This window comes from Carcharhinus amblyrhynchos, chromosome 19, assembly GCF_965287045.1.
Source record: "Carcharhinus amblyrhynchos chromosome 19, sCarAmb.v2.hapA, whole genome shotgun sequence".
NCBI lineage: Eukaryota > Metazoa > Chordata > Chondrichthyes > Carcharhiniformes > Carcharhinidae > Carcharhinus > Carcharhinus amblyrhynchos.
This window is the reverse complement of record NC_137342.1, coordinates 2900458-2921232: the sequence shown is the minus strand read 5'-3', so window position 1 is coordinate 2921232 and position 20775 is coordinate 2900458. Positions and strand designations below refer to the sequence as shown.

Below are 20775 nucleotides of genomic sequence, written 5' to 3'. Positions count from 1 at the left end.
AAATGCCTTACTGAAATCCATATAGACGACATCAACGGCTCATCCTTCGTCAACCGTTCTTGTCACCTCCTCAAAGAATTCTACCAGATTATAAGGCAAGACAAAGCCATGCTGTGTATCCTTAATCAGATCGCAACGCTCCAAGTGCGCATACATCCTATCCCTAAGAATCCTCCCCATCAACTTACCTACCACTGACGTTAAGCTCACCGGCCTATAGTTACCCACGCTATCCCTCCTACCCTTTTTAAACATTGGTACCACGTTTGCTATCCTCTGGGACCTCACCTGCGTCCAAAGAAGAGACAAAGATTCGCGTCAGAAGCCCAGCAATCTCATCCCTCGCCTCTCTAAGCAGCCTGGGATAAATGCAATCAGGCCCTGATTGGTGACATAGTGGACAGTGAAGAAGGTTATCTAGGATTAAAATTGATAGGTTGAGGGAGCTGGGTCTCTTCTCCCTGGAGAGACGAAAAGGCGACCTGATAGAGGTTTATAAAATGTTGAGAGGAATAGATGGGGTGGATTCTCGGAGGTTATTTCTCAGGGCTGAAATGGTCGCTACGAAAGGACACAGGTTTAAGGTGCTGGGGACCAGGTATAGAGGAGATAAGAACATAAGAACATAAGAAATAGGAGCAGGAGTAGGCCATCTGGCCCTTCGAGCCTGCCCCGCCATTCAATAAGATCATGGCTGATCTGTCGTGGCTCAGTTCCACTTTCCCGCCCTCTCCCCATAATCCTTAATCCCTTCTCTTATCAAAAACCCATCAACCCGCTTCTTAAAAATATTTAGCGAGGCAGCCTCCACCACTTCAACGGGCAGAGAATTCCAGAGATTCACCACCCTTTGAGTGAAGAAGTTCCTCCTCAACTCCGTTCTGAACCGCCCCCCCTTTATCTTGAGGCTGTGCCCCCTAGTCCTACTGTCTTTTTTGAGCGGGAAGAGTCTTTCCACCTCTATCCTATCCATCCCATTCATCATCTTATACGTCTCAATGAGATCTCCCCTCATTCTTCTAAACTCTAACGAGTACAAGCCTAGTTTATTCAGCCTCTCCTCATAGCTCAACCCCCTCAACTCCGGTATCAGCCGTAAGTTTTTCACTCAGAGGTTGGTGAGTGAATGGAATCGACTGCCGTCGTTGGTGGTAGAGGCGAACTCGCTGGGGTCTTTTAAAAGCCTTCTGGATGAGTACATGGGATCTAATGGGATTGGGAGGTACAGATAGTTCTATGACTTGGTAGGTATCGATGTGATCAGTGCAACTTGTGGGCCAAAGGGCCTGTTTGTGCTGTAGTGTTCTATGTACAACAGTATCTTGATCAGTTGGGCCAGTGGATTGATGAATGGCAGATGGAGTTTAATTTAGATAAATGCAAGATGATGCATTTTTGGTAGATCAAACCAGGGTGTGACTTACTCAGTTAATGGCAGGGTGTTGGGAAGGAGGAGATTTAGGGGTACAGGTTCAGCGCTCCTTGAAAGTGGAGCCACAGGTGAAGAAGGCATTCAGCATACTTGGTTTCACTGGTCAGAACATTGAATACAGGAGTTGGGACATCTAGTTGAAGTTGTACAAGACATTGGTAAGGCCACATTTGGAATACTGTGTACAGTTCTGGTCACCCTATTATAGAAAGGATATTACTAAAAAGAGTGCAGAAAAGATTTACTAGGATGTTACTGGGAGTTGATGGTTTGAGTTATAAGGAGGGGCTGGATAGACTAGACTGGGACTTTTTTCCCTAGAGGGCATAGGTTTAAGGTGAGAGAGAGATACAGAAGTGTCCAAAGGGGCAATTTTTTCACACAGAGGGTGGTGAGTGTCTGGAAGAAGCAGCCAGAGGTAGCAGTAGAGGCGGATACAATTTTGTCTTTTAAAGAGCATTTGGACAGTGAATAGGTGATATGGGCCAAGTGCGGGCAATTGGGACCAGCTTAATGGTTAAAAACTGGGCGGCATGAACAAATTGTGCTAAAGGGCATGGTTTCATGCTGTAAACCTCTATGACTAACACACATAAGTATAATGGGCCAAATGACCACTTTGTGCTGTACAATATGATCAATTCTTTATTTTAAAACAGTCAACACTGTTTGTGTTCGTAGCACCAAAATGTATTTTTAAATGCAATGTAAGAAAATGAAATATATCTAAGTATTAATGCAGCAAACAAACAAAAAGCAAGTCCCAGATATTTACTTTCAATCTCTAATGGTGTTGCACGGATTTGAGACCATGTGCAATCCATAGATGGAGGATAATTAGATACTTTAATTTAATTAGACCGGGATGAGTAGATGTAATTCATTTTAAAATCATGTATTCTGTCCATTATAAATATCTCTGGCCACTTACATAATAGAAAATGTCTGTGTAAACTTGTTATGCTGAAATTACACTCTTGCCAATAGTGCTGCTGCAGCAGTTCTAGAATAAGGTTTTGTCATCTTTACATTTAGACCATACTTGTTCTGTATGTTAGTAGGTATTGCCTTTTCTGTGACCAAAATATTGAGTAATGGGCTGTTTCCTTGATCCTGCAAAGTAATTTTAATTTTGTCACATTTTTTCTGTCTCCAGTTTCCGACCCTAGTGAATGGACACATGCCAATTCCAATCCCTAGTTTGGATGGGGTTTCTCCGTTGCTGATTTCATCCAATTCCCAAAAATCATGATACTGCCTTACTGAAGGAACAAAAGGGACCAATTAAATGCCAAAATGTAGGACAATGTTCAGCTTTAATTTTTCAATGATCTTGCATCATTGATACAAAGTTGTCAGTCATATTATGAAGTATGGATGAAATACCCTTTTACAAGTGTTTTTGATTAGTTTTCTTCTTGTTGTTTTATAATGAAGTTGGCAATAAATATATAACCTTTTCCTGTACCTTGCGTTTTATGCACTGTGCTTTTAATGAACGTTAACCAGCTGTGCCTACTTACGCTTAAGTGTTTTATGTAACTTGTAAATTAACTGTAAACCTGTTGTAATGGCAGATTATTAGTATTATTAAATAATTGGAACTTTGTACCAGTTTTCAATTATTGGCTGTTAAAGGACATGATACTATGTATTAGCAAGTAAGATTGATGTTATTTTCAGTGTAAGTTTTTTTAAATAAAAAGCATTGCAATTTATATGTACTACAGGCAGGTTTGCCATGTATTTGTACTTTGGCTACAAGTTTGTACTTGACGTAATTCAATAAATGCTAGATTCTCAGCAAACTACTTTCAAACTATTTTCAAACTGTTTTTGAAGAGACTAGGACAAGGAGACAATCGGTACAGCATGGACCAGAATGGGAATGCAGCCACTACAATGCTACAACATATATGTAGTGCAGTAAGGTTTTGTTGCTGATATAATTGCCCTACATACTGAAAATAACATGGAACAAAATGACTGTCAGATTATTCTGAGCGTCTTAGATGTCATTTTTAAATGCCCTCCATAAATGATCATCAACATTTTGTAAAGGGTCACCCAGACACAAAGCTTTAACTGTTTCTCTCTCCATGGATACAGCCAGACTTGCTGAGTTTAATCAGTATTTTCTGTTTTTATTTCTGATTTCTAACATTGACAGTAATACTCCTAATAGAAGCTGTGTACCGATGCTAAAAATGTCCTTCACACAAAAAAAATCACAATTTTATACATTTAAGAGGGGTCCTTTTGTGTAGTTTATTACACTTGCGAGTACAAATCCTTGACTTGGATTTGATTTTAATAATGACTTATTTCAACACTCAAAATTCAACAGTAAAGCTAACTGCCCAATCAACACTTTTTAATTTGTAGTAAACTACTATTAGAAATGTGTGGTTAATCTGCTATCCCTCCCAAACAGAAGCTAAGTTACCTATATGGCCAATCACAATTTTTCCAGCTTGGTCCGATTCAAAATGTCTAAGCTTTTAAAATTTGCTGTTAAGTGCAGTGAAGTGAAGGTGATACAAAAGGACTGCAACAGACCAGCCTAGTAGAACGGGCAGCCAAAAGTGGCAGATGGAATATTTTACCAGAAGAAATAGCAATTACTGTCACAGTTGGTAAAGAATGTGCAAGGACCCCAACAGCCATTTTTAGAACAAAGAACAACACAGCACGGGAAACAGGCCCTTCAGCCCAACAAGCCCGTGCCGCCATCTTAACAAAGCATTTTCCTACACCTACCTAGACCCGTGTGTATGCATATGGTACCCCATTGGAAACCAGATTCAGGGGGGAATAGTTCAGGGACAATTTGTTACACTAATCAGCCTAAGAGCACATCTTTGGGATGTGGGAGGAAACCGGAGCAAACCCACGCAACCACAGGGAGAATGCGCAAACTCCCACAGACACTGGTCCAAATCCATGTACCTGCACAGCTAGCAGTGATAGTTACTGAGCTGTTGTGGTGCCCATCTGCTGGTCCAGGATTAAGCATACACGACGACGTGAAGTACTAGGCCACTCTCGAAACATCCAAGAGCAGCCCACGCACGACCCACTGTGTGCATGTCCCTCATTAGACAACAAGGTGGACTGACACACCTGCGGAGTAAAAGAGACAGGACATCAACTTGCAGCATTAGATTTCCAGTAACGCCCTGAGGCTCTGACCCTTTTTAAAACTGTCTCCTATAACCCTCCATCCCTGTTTCACTCGTGCCTATCTAAGTAAACCTTAAACAAGTCCAGCATGCCTGCCTCCACTACCTTACTTGGTAGTGCATTCCATACCCCCACGACCCTCTGTGTGAAAAACCTCCCTCTAGTATCCATATTATACTTCTCCCTCCCTCACCCTTAGCTCGTGACATTTGTCTCCAATCTAGGAAAAAGCCTGCCACTGTTTATCTATACCCTTCATTATTTTATACATCTCTATCAGATCCCCCCTTAATCTCCATCTTTCTAAGGAAAAGAGCCCCAGTTTACCCAATCTTTCCTCATAACCCAGTCCTTCCATACCAGGCAGCATCCTGGTAAACGTCCTCTGCACTCTCTCCAGGGTCTCCACGTCCTTCCGGTAGTAAGGCGACCAGAACTGGACGCAGTACTCCAAATGCGGTCTAATCAACGTTCTGTACAACTGTAGCATTAGACGCCAGCTCTTATACTCTATACCCCTTCCTATAAAGGCTAGCATTCCGTAAGCTTTCTTTGCAACCTTCTCCACCTGGGTTGCCACCTTCAAAGACTTGTGCACTTGCACTCCCAGGTCCCTCTGCATTTCTATACTCTTAATTGGTCTACCCTTTATCATGTAACTCCTCCCTGCATTATTCCTTCCAAAATGCATCACCTCACATTTTTGAAGGTACTAGAACACGTTAAGTGGTTAGCTAAGCATATGGGAGCTTTATCAATGTTAGAATTGTGTACAAAAGTAGGCGAGACATAATATTGGTTGGCATAGCAGAGGATGCTGTGCTTGTCACTTACCCACTTCCTTATGGCATATGGTGAAGTTGCTACGTAAACTTTGGTGTGTTGACAGCAGAATTGTGAATGGTGGGGTGCCTTTCAAAGCCCCCACCCCTGCTGATTAACCGACATCCCCCAACCTCTGTGGCCCAGTGAAGTAGCTCCACTTTTCCTGTAAATTGACCTCCATGCTGCTACTCATAATTCCAGCAGTGGCCACCACTTCCAGTGGTATTACTGGGACTCCCAGGTGATGGTAGGAGCCACAGCCTGAGCATTTAACAGACTGACAACCTTAACATCAGGTTAGGACTACTGGGCTCCGCAGTGGTAGAGCCATGGCCTCAGTTCCAGCCCAGGAAATGAATGTGGGATCTTCTGGTCTTTGCCTTTCAGTGCTGTACAACACAGATCTATCCATCAGATTTAAGACCAATGCAAAAATAATATAATTGGACAATTACAATTATAAAAAATTGACAAATAACGACATCTGTATAAATAATGAATTTTTTTCATTCTATCACTTTCCATGACAGTGCATGCAAACATTGGAAAAAAAGCAAATGAAGATGAGAAGTAACTTCGCTAAGGGTCATGAGTCTGTGGAATTCATTGCCCCAAAGTGCAGTGTACGGTGAGACACTGATTAAATTTAAGGACAAGGTAGACAGATTTTTAAATTTTGAGAGTTGAAGGGCTATGGTGAATGGGCGGGAAAGTGGAGTTGAGGCCAGGGAGGAAAGCTGTATTGCAAGGGGTAGAACATGTAAGCAAGTGAGATTAAATGACAAAATATGTGGGACATGACAAAAAGAGACAATAAAAGGCAATAAAGCAGCAAAAGATATTTCCAGGGGTAGCATAAATAAATGGTAAACAACCAAATCACCAAAAGTTTTGGTGTGAAGAAGCAGGGGTAGAGATAATGATCAAATCCTATGTTATGTCCAGGTAGCTGTAAAGTCCCCTTTGAAAGATGAGTGGCACTGCAACAACGTAGGCACCCGAAGTCAAAGAGGTCAGACTGACTGAGTGAGATGGAGAATTAAAAGGATAGACAACCAGAAGCTTACGGTAGTGCAAACTAAATGAAAGTGTTCCACACATGGTCAATCTGCGGTTGGTCTTCTCAGTTCGAGGAAAGTAGGGATGAATGCTAAGGACAAGTGGAATTCTACAATAATTCTAGGAAACAGGGTACAGATGAGGGCAGAAATGTTAACCGTGAAGGGGGGAATTCCCAGTCTCACCCCTCCACATCAATACTCTTCCATGTTGAACACCACTTCAAGCATGGAGAGTAGCAAGGGCATAGATTGAAATGCCCACCCAGAATACAATGTTCATCAACAAGAGTGGCATGGTACCACCACGACTGATTGAGCTGGCCAAGTGCTAAAGGAAGTGGCTGCAAGACTGCGATTGCGGCAGTTGGTGAAGGAACAGAAGAGGGTACAGAAAAGATTTACCATGAGGCTGCCTTGTATGGAGGGCATTAGCTATGAGGAGAGGTTGGTAAAACTTGGTTTGTTCTTACTGGAGCGACGAAGGTTGAGGGGAGATCTGATAGAAATCTACAAGATTGTGAAGGGCATGGACAGAGTGGATAGTCAAAAACTTCTTCCCAGGGTGGAAGAGTCAATTATTAGGGGGCATAGGTTCAAGGTGTGAGGGGCAAGGTTTAAAAGGAGATGTATGAGGCAGGTTTTTTTGTACACAGAGTGGTGGGTGCCTGGAACTCATTGCCAGGGGAGGTAGTGGAAGCGAATACGGTAGTGATTTTTAAGGGGAGTCTTGACAAATACATGAATGAGATGGGAATAGAGGGATATAGGCCCCAGAAGCGTAGGGGGTTTTAGTTAAGTCAGGCAGCATGGTCGGTGACAGCTTGGAGGGCCGAAGGGCCTGTTCCTGCGCTGTAATTTTCTTTGAACCAACAAGAAGGACTTCATCCTCACCAACCTCCCTGTCTCAGATGCATCTATCCATGGCAGGAAAGGAGTAACCACTGGACAAAAAAAATCTTCAAATTGAGGAATCCCTCCATTGTGTTGCGTGAAACTCCCACTTGGCTTTTTTTTTCAAAAGTATGTGCAGTAATCACCAACCCAGCAATAGATTCCACAATGGCTAAATGGAGTTCCTGGAACTCTCTACTGAATTTTGTCAGTCTTCAATGATGTGAACCACTGATTGGCTGTCCAGGTTCCCTGCAAGGTTCCATTTGTGCTTTGACAAAGGGTCATCCAGACTCAAAACGTCAGCTCTTTTCTCTCCTGACAGATGATGCCAGACCTGCTGAGATTTTCCAGCATTTTCTCGTTTGGTTTCAGATTCCAGCATCCACAGTAATTTGCTTTTATTCACTTGTGCCGATTTGCTGCACAAAGGCTTTCACCAGCGTGGAAACAGTTGAAGAGTGCCCAATGTTGGTGCAGCAGGTTTAAGTTGGGTAAATGGGCTGAGATCTGTGACGAGGAAGTGGTTTTTAATGGTGTCATGTGGGTTCTATTCCCACTGTTATAGAGCTGTTATTCTCTGGCATAGTGGTCTTAAACAACTAGGCAGCATGATGGGAGGCCAGCAGCAGATGTTTTGGTAAGTCCTTGTGTAGCAACATGCTTGGGCTGCTATAAACCTTCTGCAGGTGGATGTAAAATGAGACAAATTTTGAACAGATCTATCAACCATGAAATACTGTGAGCCATCAGCAGCAGCTGGCCTGGCATATGCCCCACTTGACTATTACCACCAAACCAGTTCAATTAAGAGTGCAGGAGGACATACCAGGAGCAGCACAAGGCATGAGGTGTCAACCTGGTGAAGCTACAACACAAGGCATCTTGTGTGCCAAGTGGCATTAGCACCAAGTGACAGACAGAGCTCTCCAGAGAATTCCAGGACATCACTGCAAGAGTTCCTCAGGGTAGTGTCCTAGGACCAACCATCTTCATCTGCTTCATCAATGACCATCCTTTCATCATAAGGTTGGAAGTGGGAATCTTTGTTGCTGGTTGCACAATGTTCAGCTCATGATTCCTCAGAATACTGAAGCAGTTCATGTCTAAATGTAGCAAGCCCTGACCAATATTCAGGTTTGGACTGTTAGTGGGCAGCATGGTGGCACAGTGATTCGCACTGCTGCCTCAAACACCAAGGATCCGGATTCAACTCCGGCCTTCGTGACAGTGGAGTTTGTACATTCTCCCCATGTCTGATTGCTCCTCATTTGATTGCTCCAGTTTCCTCCCACAGTCCAAAGATGCGCAGGTTAGATGGATTAACCATGCTAAATTGCCTGTGTCCCAAGATGTATGGGTTAGGGGGATTAGCGGGGTAAATGTCTGAAGTTACAGGAATCAGGTCTGGTTACGATACTCAGTCAGAGTTTGCAGACTTGCTGGGCCAAATAACCTCTGCACAGTAGAGACTCTATGATAAATGGCAAGTAACATTCTTGCCACACAAGTGCCAAGCAGTGACCATCCCCAACAAGACATCACAATGATTTTCCCATGACGTTCAATAGCATTACGATAGCTGAATCCTCTTACTGAAATTCTGGGGGTTATCACTGACCAGAAAGTGATCCAGACCAGCTGCACAAATACTGTAGCTACAACAGGTCAGGGGCTAGGAATTCTGTGATGAGTAACTCATCTGACTTAAAGTCTGTCCACCATTTACACAGCACAAGTCAGGAGTACGATGGAAACTCTCTATTTGCTCGGATGGGTGCAGCTCCAACAACACAAACAGCTCAGCACCATCTAGGTCAAAGCAGTCCACTTGATTGGCACCCGACCCACCATCAACATGCAGTCCCTCCAACTCCAATGCACAGTGGCAGCATCCAAAAGACGCACAGCAGCAACTCGCCAAAGCTCCTTCAACTGCCTGTGGGAGGCAGTGGTATAACGAGACAAACTCAGCATGGATTGACAAAGGGGAAACCATTCTCGACAAATCTATTGAAATTCTTTGAGGACATAACTAGTAGAGTTGACTGAAGAGAACCAGTGATGTGGTTTGTTTAGACTTTCAGAAAGCTTTCAACAAGGTCTCACATAACAGACTAATAAGTAAAGTTACAGCGCATGGAATTGCAGTTAATGTTTTGAGATAGAAAACTGGTTAGCAGATAGGAAGCAAAGAGTTGGCATAAATGGGTCTTTTTCTGATTGGCAGTCAGTGACTAGAGGGGTACTGCAGAGATCTGTGCCAGGATCCCAACTGTTCACATTATATATTAACAAATTAGAAGAGGGAACTGATGGTATTATCTCCAAATTTGCAAATGGGAGGGACAGTGAGCTGTGAGGAGAACGCAGAGATTCTTCCGCCTGATTTGGACAACTGAGTGTGTGGGCATATGCGCAGCAGATGAGTATAAAGTGGATAAATGTGAGATTATTCATTTTGATAGCAATAATAGGGGAACAGATTATTACTTGAATGGCTGTAAATTGAGAGAGATGGATACTCGACAAGACCTTGGTGTCCTTGTGCATCAGCTGCTGAAAGCATTCAGGTTCAGCAGGCAGTAAGGGCAGCAAATGGTATACTAGCCTTCATAGCCAGAGAATTTGAGTATAGGGATAGGAATATTTTATTGCAATTGTATTGAGCTTTGGTGAGGCCACACCTGGGGAGTGTTGTATGCAGTTCCTTATCCTTATGTGAGGAAGGATGTTCTTGCTATAGAGGGGATACAGAGAAGGTTTACCAGGCTGATTCTTGGGTGTCAGGTCTGTCATAAGGGGAGAGACTGTCAGTTAGGGTTATATTCACTGGAATCTAGGAGAGCGAGAGGGGTCTCATAGAAATTTATAAAATTCTAACAGGATTAGACAGGGCAGATTCAGAATGTACCCGAGAGTCCAGAACTAGGGATCATAGTTTGGGGATAACCTTTTAGGACTGAGGTGAGGAGAAATTCCTTCACCCAGAGGGTGGTGAATGTGTGGAATTCACTACCACAGGAAGTAGAGGTCAAAATGGCTGATTTCAAGAAGAAATTAGATACAGCTCTTGGGGTAAAGGATCAAGGGAGATGGGGGAAGGGAGAGGGGGGGCGGGGGGATGGGGAGGGGGTAAAATCAGGATATTGAATTTGATAATCAGTCATGATCGAAATGAATAGAGGAGCAGGCTCAAAGGACCGAATGACCTACTCCTACTTCTAGTTTCTATTTGGAAGACCTTTACCACATTGAAGATCAAGGGGAGCAGATGCATGGGAACATCACCACCTGAAAGCTTCCCTCCAAAGCACACATCACGGTAATGTGGAAATATATTGCTGTTCTTTTCCACTGTTGCTGGGTCAAGATCCTGGAACACTCTTCCTAACAGCACTATGGGTATACCTACACCACCAACTGTGGTGGTTCAAGAAAGCTGCTCACCACCACTCTCTCAAGGAAAGTTCAGGATGGGCAGTAAATGTTGGCCTAGCCAGTGACGTCTACTTCCCATGAAAGATTAAAAAGAAAAGAGGAGATATATTGGAAGACATACGGAAAGCGGCACGCGAATGAGAAACTGAAACTGAGAGAACGGAAGAATTCTTACAGGAAGCAAGATAGGAAGTATAGTGGAATTGCTGTAGAACCGAAGAACCAGAGAACATTACACCACAGAAACAGGTCTTTTGGCCCTTCTTGGCTGTGCCGAACCATTTTTCCGCCAAGTCCCACTGATCTGCACCTGGACCATATCCCTCCACATCCCTCTCATCCATGTATCTGTCCAAGTTTTTCTTAAATGTTAAAAGTGAGCCCGCATTTACCATTGTGTGTGTTAGTGGGCTTGAAGTAAATTTTACTGATCATCATTGATCGTAGCTTGTATAGTTTCAGAAACCAGAAGAGGTCACACGATAGGACACAAAAAACAATGATCAGTTAAAACAAGGAATCACTGTAATATTTATACTTTCAAAAAATAGTACTGTCAGTCAGAAATAGCACAGCAGTTTTAGTTAGATATACCGATCTCAGCCTGGAATCATTTTGATCAACAGCAGTGGTCCAATGTACAATGTTACCAATTAATCTGTTTCCTTTTTCTTCTTACAAAATTCCAATTAAAATCAATCACAAGCAACACAAAATACAAGTAAACAGTTTCTCAATATGCCATCACAGTTCACAAATAAAATTAAACATACAAAATATTCTTAACACTGTTAAATAACAAACTATGCAAATTTATGAAAATGATAGGACCCTGAATAAGTTTACAGTAAAAGTCCAGAAAAATGTCAATGATTATTTGCATTTTCTATGAATTTGATATTTTAACAATTATATATTAACAGTAATCCTAAAAACGTAGGTCCACTAAAACCATTATTTGGAAAAGCAAATGTAGGTACAAATACTGTTACTGTTAACAAAAGCCTACTTATGATACTCATTGAGATACATAAGTTCTGTAGTGAAGTCATTACAAAATGATGTAGAAGTAACAGCAGAGATCAGATACAAAACTGAACCATCAAAATTTCCACATGTTCGTAAAGTGACATGGAAACAATAGATGCAATGAATTTGCTAATCTTTAATAATGAAAAGGCAGATTTGACGCTGAATTCCTTAAATCGATTTTTCTTTAAACACTAATCAGTTTCTCTGTTGGCCACATAAGATTTCAAAACAAATTTAAACGTTCTACACTATGAGCTTAGAGGGTGCAAGGTTCCTCACCACAGTCGTATTTTAAAAGGTGAGACTCTGCGAATATTTAAATATTCAAGAGCATTTGAAACTAAATGCAATGATAAAATCTGTAAAATGCTGGAAATAGTTATTAGATGAAACAGATGCACTCACATGCTAAAAGCCACTCACATTTTCCGCTATATCACCACAATGTGGTTTATGGACAGTAGTCATTTAGCAGCAATGATTCCCAATAAATAAGCACTTTGTTTCCAGTACTGCACAAAACTGCAGCTAAAGTTACAACAGCAGCTGTAACCCACTGGCTATAAAACAACACTGGTGAACCATAAAACTGTTTTGTTTGTGTATGTGTGTAATGTATATATGTGCATACACCTGTATTATACATATATATTTACACACACAAATGTCTCGATGTGACTTGCGAATATAAAACAATCTGCACATCAGAATAAAAGACTACATCGCAAGGGCAGTAAAGGAGACATGTTCATATTCAAGTTATGATCCACTCTAATTTACGGAAATTGTTGTCTTCAAATCAAAATCCTGGGTAACTGTGACGTAAATGGCAAGCCAATGGAACTCAAGTCTATTATTTTGTGAGATAGCCTAGAACAGCATACTCTGTCTTCTGTTTTTCCCATGTGCTGGAAAATAAAGAAAGATGCATTGAAACTAGTATGACGGCAGATAGGTTACTGTACTATCAGTACTTCTATTACCCACCTGATACATTAATGTCCTATAGGGAAGGAAATTTTGTCCTTCCCTGGTCTGGCCTACACGTGACTCCAAACAGCAACATGGTTGATTCTTAAATGTGACGGGCAATAAATGCTGGCCCAGCCATCAATACCAATATCCCATGAACGACTTAAAAAAAACCTTATGATACATGTATGGAAGTCACAAAGAACTGACAATTTAGTATGTATAAAGTAAGTCAGAATCATGCATGTTGGATTTTTTTGAACTTGTATATAAACATGAGACCTAATTAGTGCCACAAGTAGGCTTACATTGACACGGCAATGAAGTGACAGTGAAAATCCACACATTTTATGGTTTATAGCAACAACTTCTGCCTGAGACTATAGAAGCGTATTTGGGAGTGAGCCCAGAGATAGTTTTCCTAAGGTCATGCATCTGTTTGAAGTGAACTCACTATCTAAAACAATAGGATTTTTCAAAAAGACACCAATTCACTGATTCAAAAGTAGGATCTCAGTTAGAAATAATGCAAGTTGGTAGATGATCAGCGAGACATTGCTCAATTTTTAACTGCCTCTGAGGAGAAAGGAAGGTAAACTGTTGAAAACTGGTGTAATATGTCTTTCAAATAAGCAGAGAGTGCCAATGACATCATGAGGGCCTGACAGCCATTCTCATCATGATGGTTGTAGTGGTGAGCTTTGTAAGCTTTTGCACCAGGTCAACCTGACAGGAGGAAGAATTGGAGCCAGAAGAGAGATAATCAGGTAACGATGTGATGACAAACAGCTGGCTTCTCCATTGGGTCCCATGAGAAAACTTTAAGTCTCCTTGTACTGGATTCATTGATTGATCGATACACCCGCCCTTCAAAACTTCTCCTGCAATATAGCTACATTTTCATCTTTTGGACCCTTACCTAACATTCTGTCCCGCTGGCCAGCTAGTTACATGAACAACTGACCATAGACTTGTTGCTGATACCACAATAGTTTGCTGTCCAAAGTTCCAAACAGAACTTCTGTTTGGAACTGCATTTGACACTTTCCTCGAAGCACATTTCTGAACATTATTAAGGCTAAATGGAGCAAAATGGGAACGGTAGCAAGATTATGTTGTCACTGGACTATTAATCCAGAAGCTTGGACTAATGATCATTCCACCATGACCTTGATGGGATTGAAATTCAATGAATTAATAAATATGAAATAAAAAAAACTATTAGTAATGGTGACCATGAAACTATTGAATTGTTGGAAAAACCCTTCAGGTTCCTTGAAGTCCATTAGGGAAGGAAATCTGCCATCCTTACCCTGGTCTGGCCTACAAGTGACTCCAGGCACAGCAAAGTAGTTAACTCTTAACTGCCTCCTGAAATGGCCCAGCAAACAACTCAGTTGTACCAAACTATTTGCAAAAAGTCAAATGAGATTACTGACTTGGCATTAGATATGATAAAGGCACACAACATCTACAATGTCTTTAATAAAAATGTCCAAGGTGTTCCATAGAAAGTGTTACAATTGATATTAGGACAGATGACCAAAAGCTTGGTCAAAGAGGCAGGTTTTAAGAAGCATCTTAAAGGGAAAAAGAGATGTAGGGCATCAGGGAGCTTTAAAGAAAGGAACTGTCAGGCTCAGATAGTTGAAGGCAAGGCCACCAATGATGGAATGATTAAAATTGGGAATGCTCAAGAGACAAAATCAGAGGAGTGTAGCTATCTTAAGAAAGTTGTGAGGTTGGAGGAGTATATAGAGACAGTGAAAGTTAAGGTTATGGAGGGAACTGAAAACAAGAATAAGAATTTTAAAATCAAGGCCATTGCTGGGTCATCTCAAGTCTTCAATACAGAAGGCCAGCCAGGAGTCCAACAGAACAGTCAAGTCGAACGGTATCTATTTTGGCAGCAGATAATCTGAGGCAAGAGCAAAAGTGTGCATTGTTATAGATGCGGGAAAAGATTTGTTTTACTGAAAGTACTGATATGTGGTCAGATGCTCAGCTTGGGTTCAATTATGACAAAGGTTTCAAACAATCTGACTTAGTCTCAGATAGCTGTCAGGGAGAGGGAGTCACTAGCTAGGGAACAGAGCTTGGAATGCGGCCCAAATAACATGGCTGTAGTCTTCTGAATACTTGATTAGTGGAAACTTATGCTCAGTTAGTATTGTTTATTGGATAAGCAGCCTGATAATTTTGCAACACATGTAGCCCAACCAACCCCATAGTCCTCCTCACTAACACCTGAAAGGTTGTGCTACAGTTGAGAGTTGTCCCCACAGACAAGTCAAGCAACAGTCTATCATGGTCAGACTTACAGAATCATGCCTTTCAATGTCCTGGACTCCTGAATCACTATCCCTTGTTATGTCCTGTTTCAGCAGAGGTGGAACTACAGTTCTATACAGTCAGGAGGGAGTGGCTCTGAGAATCCTCAACATTGACACTGGACCACATACTATCAGGTCAAACATGGGCAAGGGAACTCCTGCTGATAACACCTACCACCTTCCCACAATGATGAAGCAGTATTTTTCCATGTTGAACACCACTTGGAAGAAGGGCTAACTGAGGCAAGGGCATGGAATATTCTGTGGGTAGGGAACTTTTAATACTTGTTACCAGGATTGACTCAGTCGCAAAGCTAATGGCTAGTCTAGCTAAGTCCTAAAGGACATAACTGCTAGACTGGGTCAACATGAAGGAAAAACATACAATGGAGAACACCCTCCATTGTGTTGTGTGGCACTACACATGCTATTCATAACACATCAAAACTGGGCATCCATGAGGCCCTGCTTTCCTAATCAATACCTTCTGGTGCCTAGATGGAGCAAAACTGGCAAGTTTCTGCTCCCCAGACCAAGAATACCTGACACTAAAATGCTGCCCCTACTATCTTCCATGTGAGTTCAGCTCCATTATCCTGACAGCATCTCACTCCATGTGGACGTGAAGATTGTGCCGGATGAAATGTAACTATGAATAGACTTGAGACGAAACATTGTGTGCTAATCATAGCACAAGGAACATGCTATAGATGGGGCTAAGCAATCCTATAACCATCAGTTCATAATCAAATCTCCACAGCCTTACCACAGTCAGCCATAAACAGAGGAAGACAGTTAAGCAACTAATAGGGAGATGAAGATGCTCCATGAGTATGGGGCTTAACCTGAACATCCAGAAGACCAAAGTTCTTCAACAGCCCACCCCAAATATACCAAATCCAATGGCTTTAATTGAGATGCATGGTGAAGTGTTGCAAGTTATCACAAAAAGTTGGCATTGATGAAGAAGTTCACTATCAAATCCAATGTGTTAGCTCAGCCTCTAGAAAATTACATAGTCCAGTTGAGCATCATGTTATTTATTAGACACATTGGACAGTAATTAGCCCAAGCCTCTCTATGGTGCTGAAGCTTAGACAATTTATAGCCATCATATCAAGGCCCTAGAACATTATCAGCACAGCACTGTCTTGAAAGGGTCATGTGAATCAAGTGGGAGGACAAAAAAAATACAAACACGACTCTTCTGCCAAGTATAGAGACTATGAGAATCTCACACCAACAGTGACAGCACATGCCATCAGAATGCCTAACACAAGACTACCCAAACTAGTGCTCTATTCAGAGGCACACCAGGGTGCTTGTTCACATGGGGGCCAAAGGAAACATTTCAAAGACAATATCAAAGCCTCCATAAAGGTTTGCTCTACTATCAACAAATGGGAAGCAGATGCTCAGTTGTAACCAAATGACAATTCATTATCAAAAATAGTGTGAAGACTTTCCAATCAATAATAGCAGCCACAGAGAGAACGTGGGAGGCGCAGAGAGGGCAGCTGTTCAAGCCAACATATCTACCTGCTGATAACCAATGCCTTCACTGTGGGAGACCTTGTAAGGCTAAGATAGGAATCAAAAGACTTCCACGAGCACACAACCAATATTTGCAACTCACTTCTACCTAGTCCTCTGCAGGAAAGAATTACCCTCTACATGAGGGATTGTCGACAGAAGTAGTCCTTGTCCATGTGCGGTAGAACCTGGATAACATTCAGACTTGGGATAATAAGTGGTAATGACATTTGTACCGCACAAGCGTCAGACAGACAGTGACTGTCTCCAACAAGATAGAATCTAATTGCCTTCCTTTGAGACTCAACAGTAATAGCAAAGCTGAAACACCCAACAACATCATCATAGGTGGGACCATTGACCAGTAACTTAACTGGTCCGGCCTTTAACTACTGTGGTTATAAGATAGTAATTCTGCTGTAAACACCATATTCTCATAGGCAATTAGAATGGACAATAAAAGTTGGTCTTGCATTTCACATGAATACATCTAATAAACACATGGGATTGAATATTTTCATGTAAGCTAAGGAGTTCTTTGTCATTTGAGGTAAGCTGTCTCACTCAAAATTATCAACTGTGGGGGAAACAAAAGCCCAAACCAATGTGAAAAGTTGTTAGTGTGTGGAAACAGAAAATCATTTAATAGAAATGTTTTTAGAAGGTCATATGTGCTTACTGTGACACACACCTGCATTTGACACCAATACAAAAGTAGGAAAGCTTGCATTCTTGGGCAGAAATGAATCAGCAAAGTGCCACAGTTTTTTTCAAAGAACAAAGGACAACACAGCACGGGAAACAGGCCCTTCGGCCCAATGAGCCCGCGCCGCCATCTTAACAGTGTGTTTTTCCTCCTCCACCCTTCACCCATGTCTATGCTTATGGTACCCCCACTGGAAACCAGATTAAGGGGAGAATAATTTAGGGACAATTTGTTACACCAATCAGCCTAAGAGCACATCTTTGGGATGTGGGAGGAAACCGGAGCACCCGGAGGAAACCCATCCAACCACAGGGAGAATGCGCAAACTCCCACAGACACTGGCCCATTCAAATCAACTATTTTAGTTCCACAAACAATAAATTGTACCTGTCTCTGGATATGAGGAGGTTCTGTAGCCAGGATCCTTTTGCAACTGAATTTCATTTAGCGAGAAAACTGAGGCACCTAATACAGGGGGCATAATACAAAAAATTATATTTTAGTTGCACTGTGCCAGCTTATACTGAACACTCTTAACAAAATGGTAATTCTATCCAAGAAACAGAAACAGATCTCAAAGAAAATAAATGTTCACTTTAAAATTTTCGATCACAAAGGGCATCGTTGCAACCTCAGATTTTGCTTCCCTCTTCAATGTTTCTGTGGCTGTAGAGTACTAAGATTGAATGTTAATTCTTCATCAGATGGTTAGCAAGAAGTAGGTTTTCCATGTATTTAAATAAAATGCAGCCATAGAGCAAATAACAGCATCAGCTAGTTTACTACAACATAATCACATCACCTGCAAATATATCTTAGTACTGCTCAGATTAAATTTTGTGTATTCAACATGAAGTGCATAAAGACATGATCAATAATACAAATATTTTTTAAGTCTTCTTTCTGCTCTATTTGAGTTTCTGTTATACTTTAGTCCACTTCTCCGAGTCAACATTTTCATTATAAATTTATTTGTCTGCATTTATCATGTGCACTACCAGTGAAGGGTCACAGAACAGGAGTAGCTCTGCCATTTGCATGGGTCACAATTGATCATTAGCTCAACTCCATTTCCTAGCCTTTCGTTCATATCCCCTGATACTCTTGCCCAATAAAAGATTCCAATCTTAAAAAAAATTCAGTTGTGCCCCAGCATCCACAGTCATTTGAAAGAATAAGTTTCTGATTTCTACTTTCTTTTCTCTTCGTGTGAAAAGCATTTCCTGATTGAACTCTTAAATGGTAAGATCCCTTTATTCTGGAGGGTGGGAAATGAAAGAAGCCAGAGAAGGCAAGCTAAACATCTTGACTGCATTTTGAATCAAATTAATTATCTCATTGTAGAAAAGGTGAATACTGAAAGCTAACTTTTTTGAGACATGGCCTGAATTTCACAAAGGTAAAGCAAAGGCACTCGAAGAGTCAGCTATCTGTATGATATGGATTTCCTCTCTCAATGTTACTTTGAATATGGTACCATGGGGATCTCTAAAGTGTCCAACGATAGTGATGGCTTCAGACAGCGTAAGCTGCCAATTACCATCACATTCTTACAAACAGCAAATATTAGAAGTAAAATGAATTGAATCTTTCCAATTTAAATTCAACTTTTAAAGAGTGGAATAATTGGGATATACACATGAGATTAAGATAGAATCTGAAATATCAAACAAGCTTCTTTAAATATAAATTTGAAAGTAGAGCTGGAAACATCATTTGTTTTGATTTTTTTTATAAACTTGGAATTTTTTCTCATTATGGAGAAATGCTAAATTCTACTGCTTTTTACAGAAGTTCAGCAAAAATCATGACCTGAGGTTGCTGGTAAAAACCTAGTTATGCTTCATTCAACAAGGTATAACTTTTTCAAGGATTCTTACAGTGACATGAATACTGTAAAATTGCAAGTTCAAGTCAGTTCAGTGATTTCAACTTGTTTACAGTGTGGGGTAATGTCAACCTCCTAGAATAGAATCATTGACATTATTTTGTGTGTAGAATCCAAAGTTATCAGTTTGACAGGAATGACAGTGAACACTGGCAGTTTTATCCATGAGGCAGAGATATTAAGAAAAACAATGACAGAGAGGTACTAAAAAATAAAGGAGAAAGGAAAGCAGATAGGCAGTATTTCCCCCGAACATTTTAATTCAAGTCTTTTAAAATCGAATTTTCAAAAATAACCAAATTATCTCTTGAGGGAACCAAGTAGGATGGCAAGGTAAGAGAGATAGAGGAGCAGTAGTTTGGGGATTCTTCTCCTCAGCTATTTCTCATGGGAGTAAATGATGAGGCAAGGATGAATTAAATAGGGCGGCGTGGTAGCATAGTGGCTAGCGCTGCTGCTTCACAGCTCCAGGGACCTGGATTCGATTCCCAGCTCAGGTCAATGTCTGTGTGGAGTTTGCACATTCTCCTCGTGTCTGCGTGGGTTTCCTCCAGGTACTCTGGTTTCCTCCCACAGTCCAAAGATGTGCGAGTTTGGTTGATTGGCCATGCTAAAAAATTGCCCCTTAGAGTCATGAGATGCGTAGCTTAGCGGGATTAGCGGGTAAATACGTAGGATATGGGGGTAGGGCCTGGATGGGTTTATGGTTGGTGCAGACTCGATAGGCCGAACAGCCTCCTTCTGCATTGTAGGGTTTCTATGATTCTATATGTTTGAACAAATGTGCAGAGAGAACATGAGCACTGAACAGGGAGTTCAAAATAGAAAAGAGGAAATGCCAGGAAGGGGAATGGGAAGAGGGAAGATGAAACAGTAGAAAATATGATGAAAGCAGTGGGCTAAGAGAGGAGGAAAGGGAGTTACCTGGGGGCCACATTTTCCCCATAATCTATGTTCCAAATGCCACATCATGCACCACTTCCCACACAAAAGAAAAAAAAAGCAGGGGAGAGAAGATAATATGGGGCGAGAGGACCTGGATAATATCCTCCATCAGAGTTGATGCAGACTTGATGGGCCGAATGGCCTCCTTCTACATTGTAGGGGTTCAGTAAGATGGAAGTAGAATCAGAAGAGGATGCAGAAAGAGCAAGTGAAGGAAATCTTTTTTGTTTCCATTATAAATTCCTATATTCACATTTGTAATGAAAATTGCTTAGTCATATCTTATCAGCTGTAGGGTGTTACCACAGAATAGTAAATTTATATTGTCAATTTCCATTATAAACATGGAAGAGGAGATTTAGAATGATAAGTAAATTTAAGGGCAGAATGCTTGACATTAAAATGAAGATTAATTACTTTTGTGATCTGATCAAAATATCTTTGGCCTCTGGCAGAACTTCACTGGAACCCACACTTGGTGATGACTTCCTGTAACAACCATGGGAAATTATAATCTCTTAACATTATCACTA

At 41.3% G+C, this 20775-nt stretch overlaps 2 protein-coding genes across 5 annotated transcripts in view; one reads left to right on the top strand and one right to left on the bottom strand.

Moving 5' to 3' along the window:
* elk3 (ETS transcription factor ELK3) overlaps positions 1-3254 on the top strand; it is a 56266-nt gene extending 53012 nt beyond the window's left edge. For both annotated transcript variants that reach the window (XM_080207130.1, XM_080207129.1), the window contains one exon: positions 2589-3254. In XM_080207130.1, coding sequence (XP_080063256.1) covers positions 2589-2684 — 96 coding nt within the window. In that variant the 3' untranslated portion in view covers positions 2685-3254. The remainder of the gene's footprint in view (positions 1-2588) is intronic.
* An 8082-nt stretch (positions 3255-11336) lies between these two features.
* cdk17 (cyclin dependent kinase 17) overlaps positions 11337-20775 on the bottom strand; it is a 193425-nt gene continuing 183986 nt past the window's right edge. For all 3 annotated transcript variants that reach the window (XM_080207127.1, XM_080207126.1, XM_080207128.1), the window contains 2 exons: positions 17797-17874; positions 11337-12773 (listed from right to left, as the gene is read on the bottom strand). In XM_080207127.1, coding sequence (XP_080063253.1) covers positions 12736-12773; positions 17797-17874 — 116 coding nt within the window. In that variant the 3' untranslated portion in view covers positions 11337-12735. The remainder of the gene's footprint in view (positions 12774-17796; positions 17875-20775) is intronic.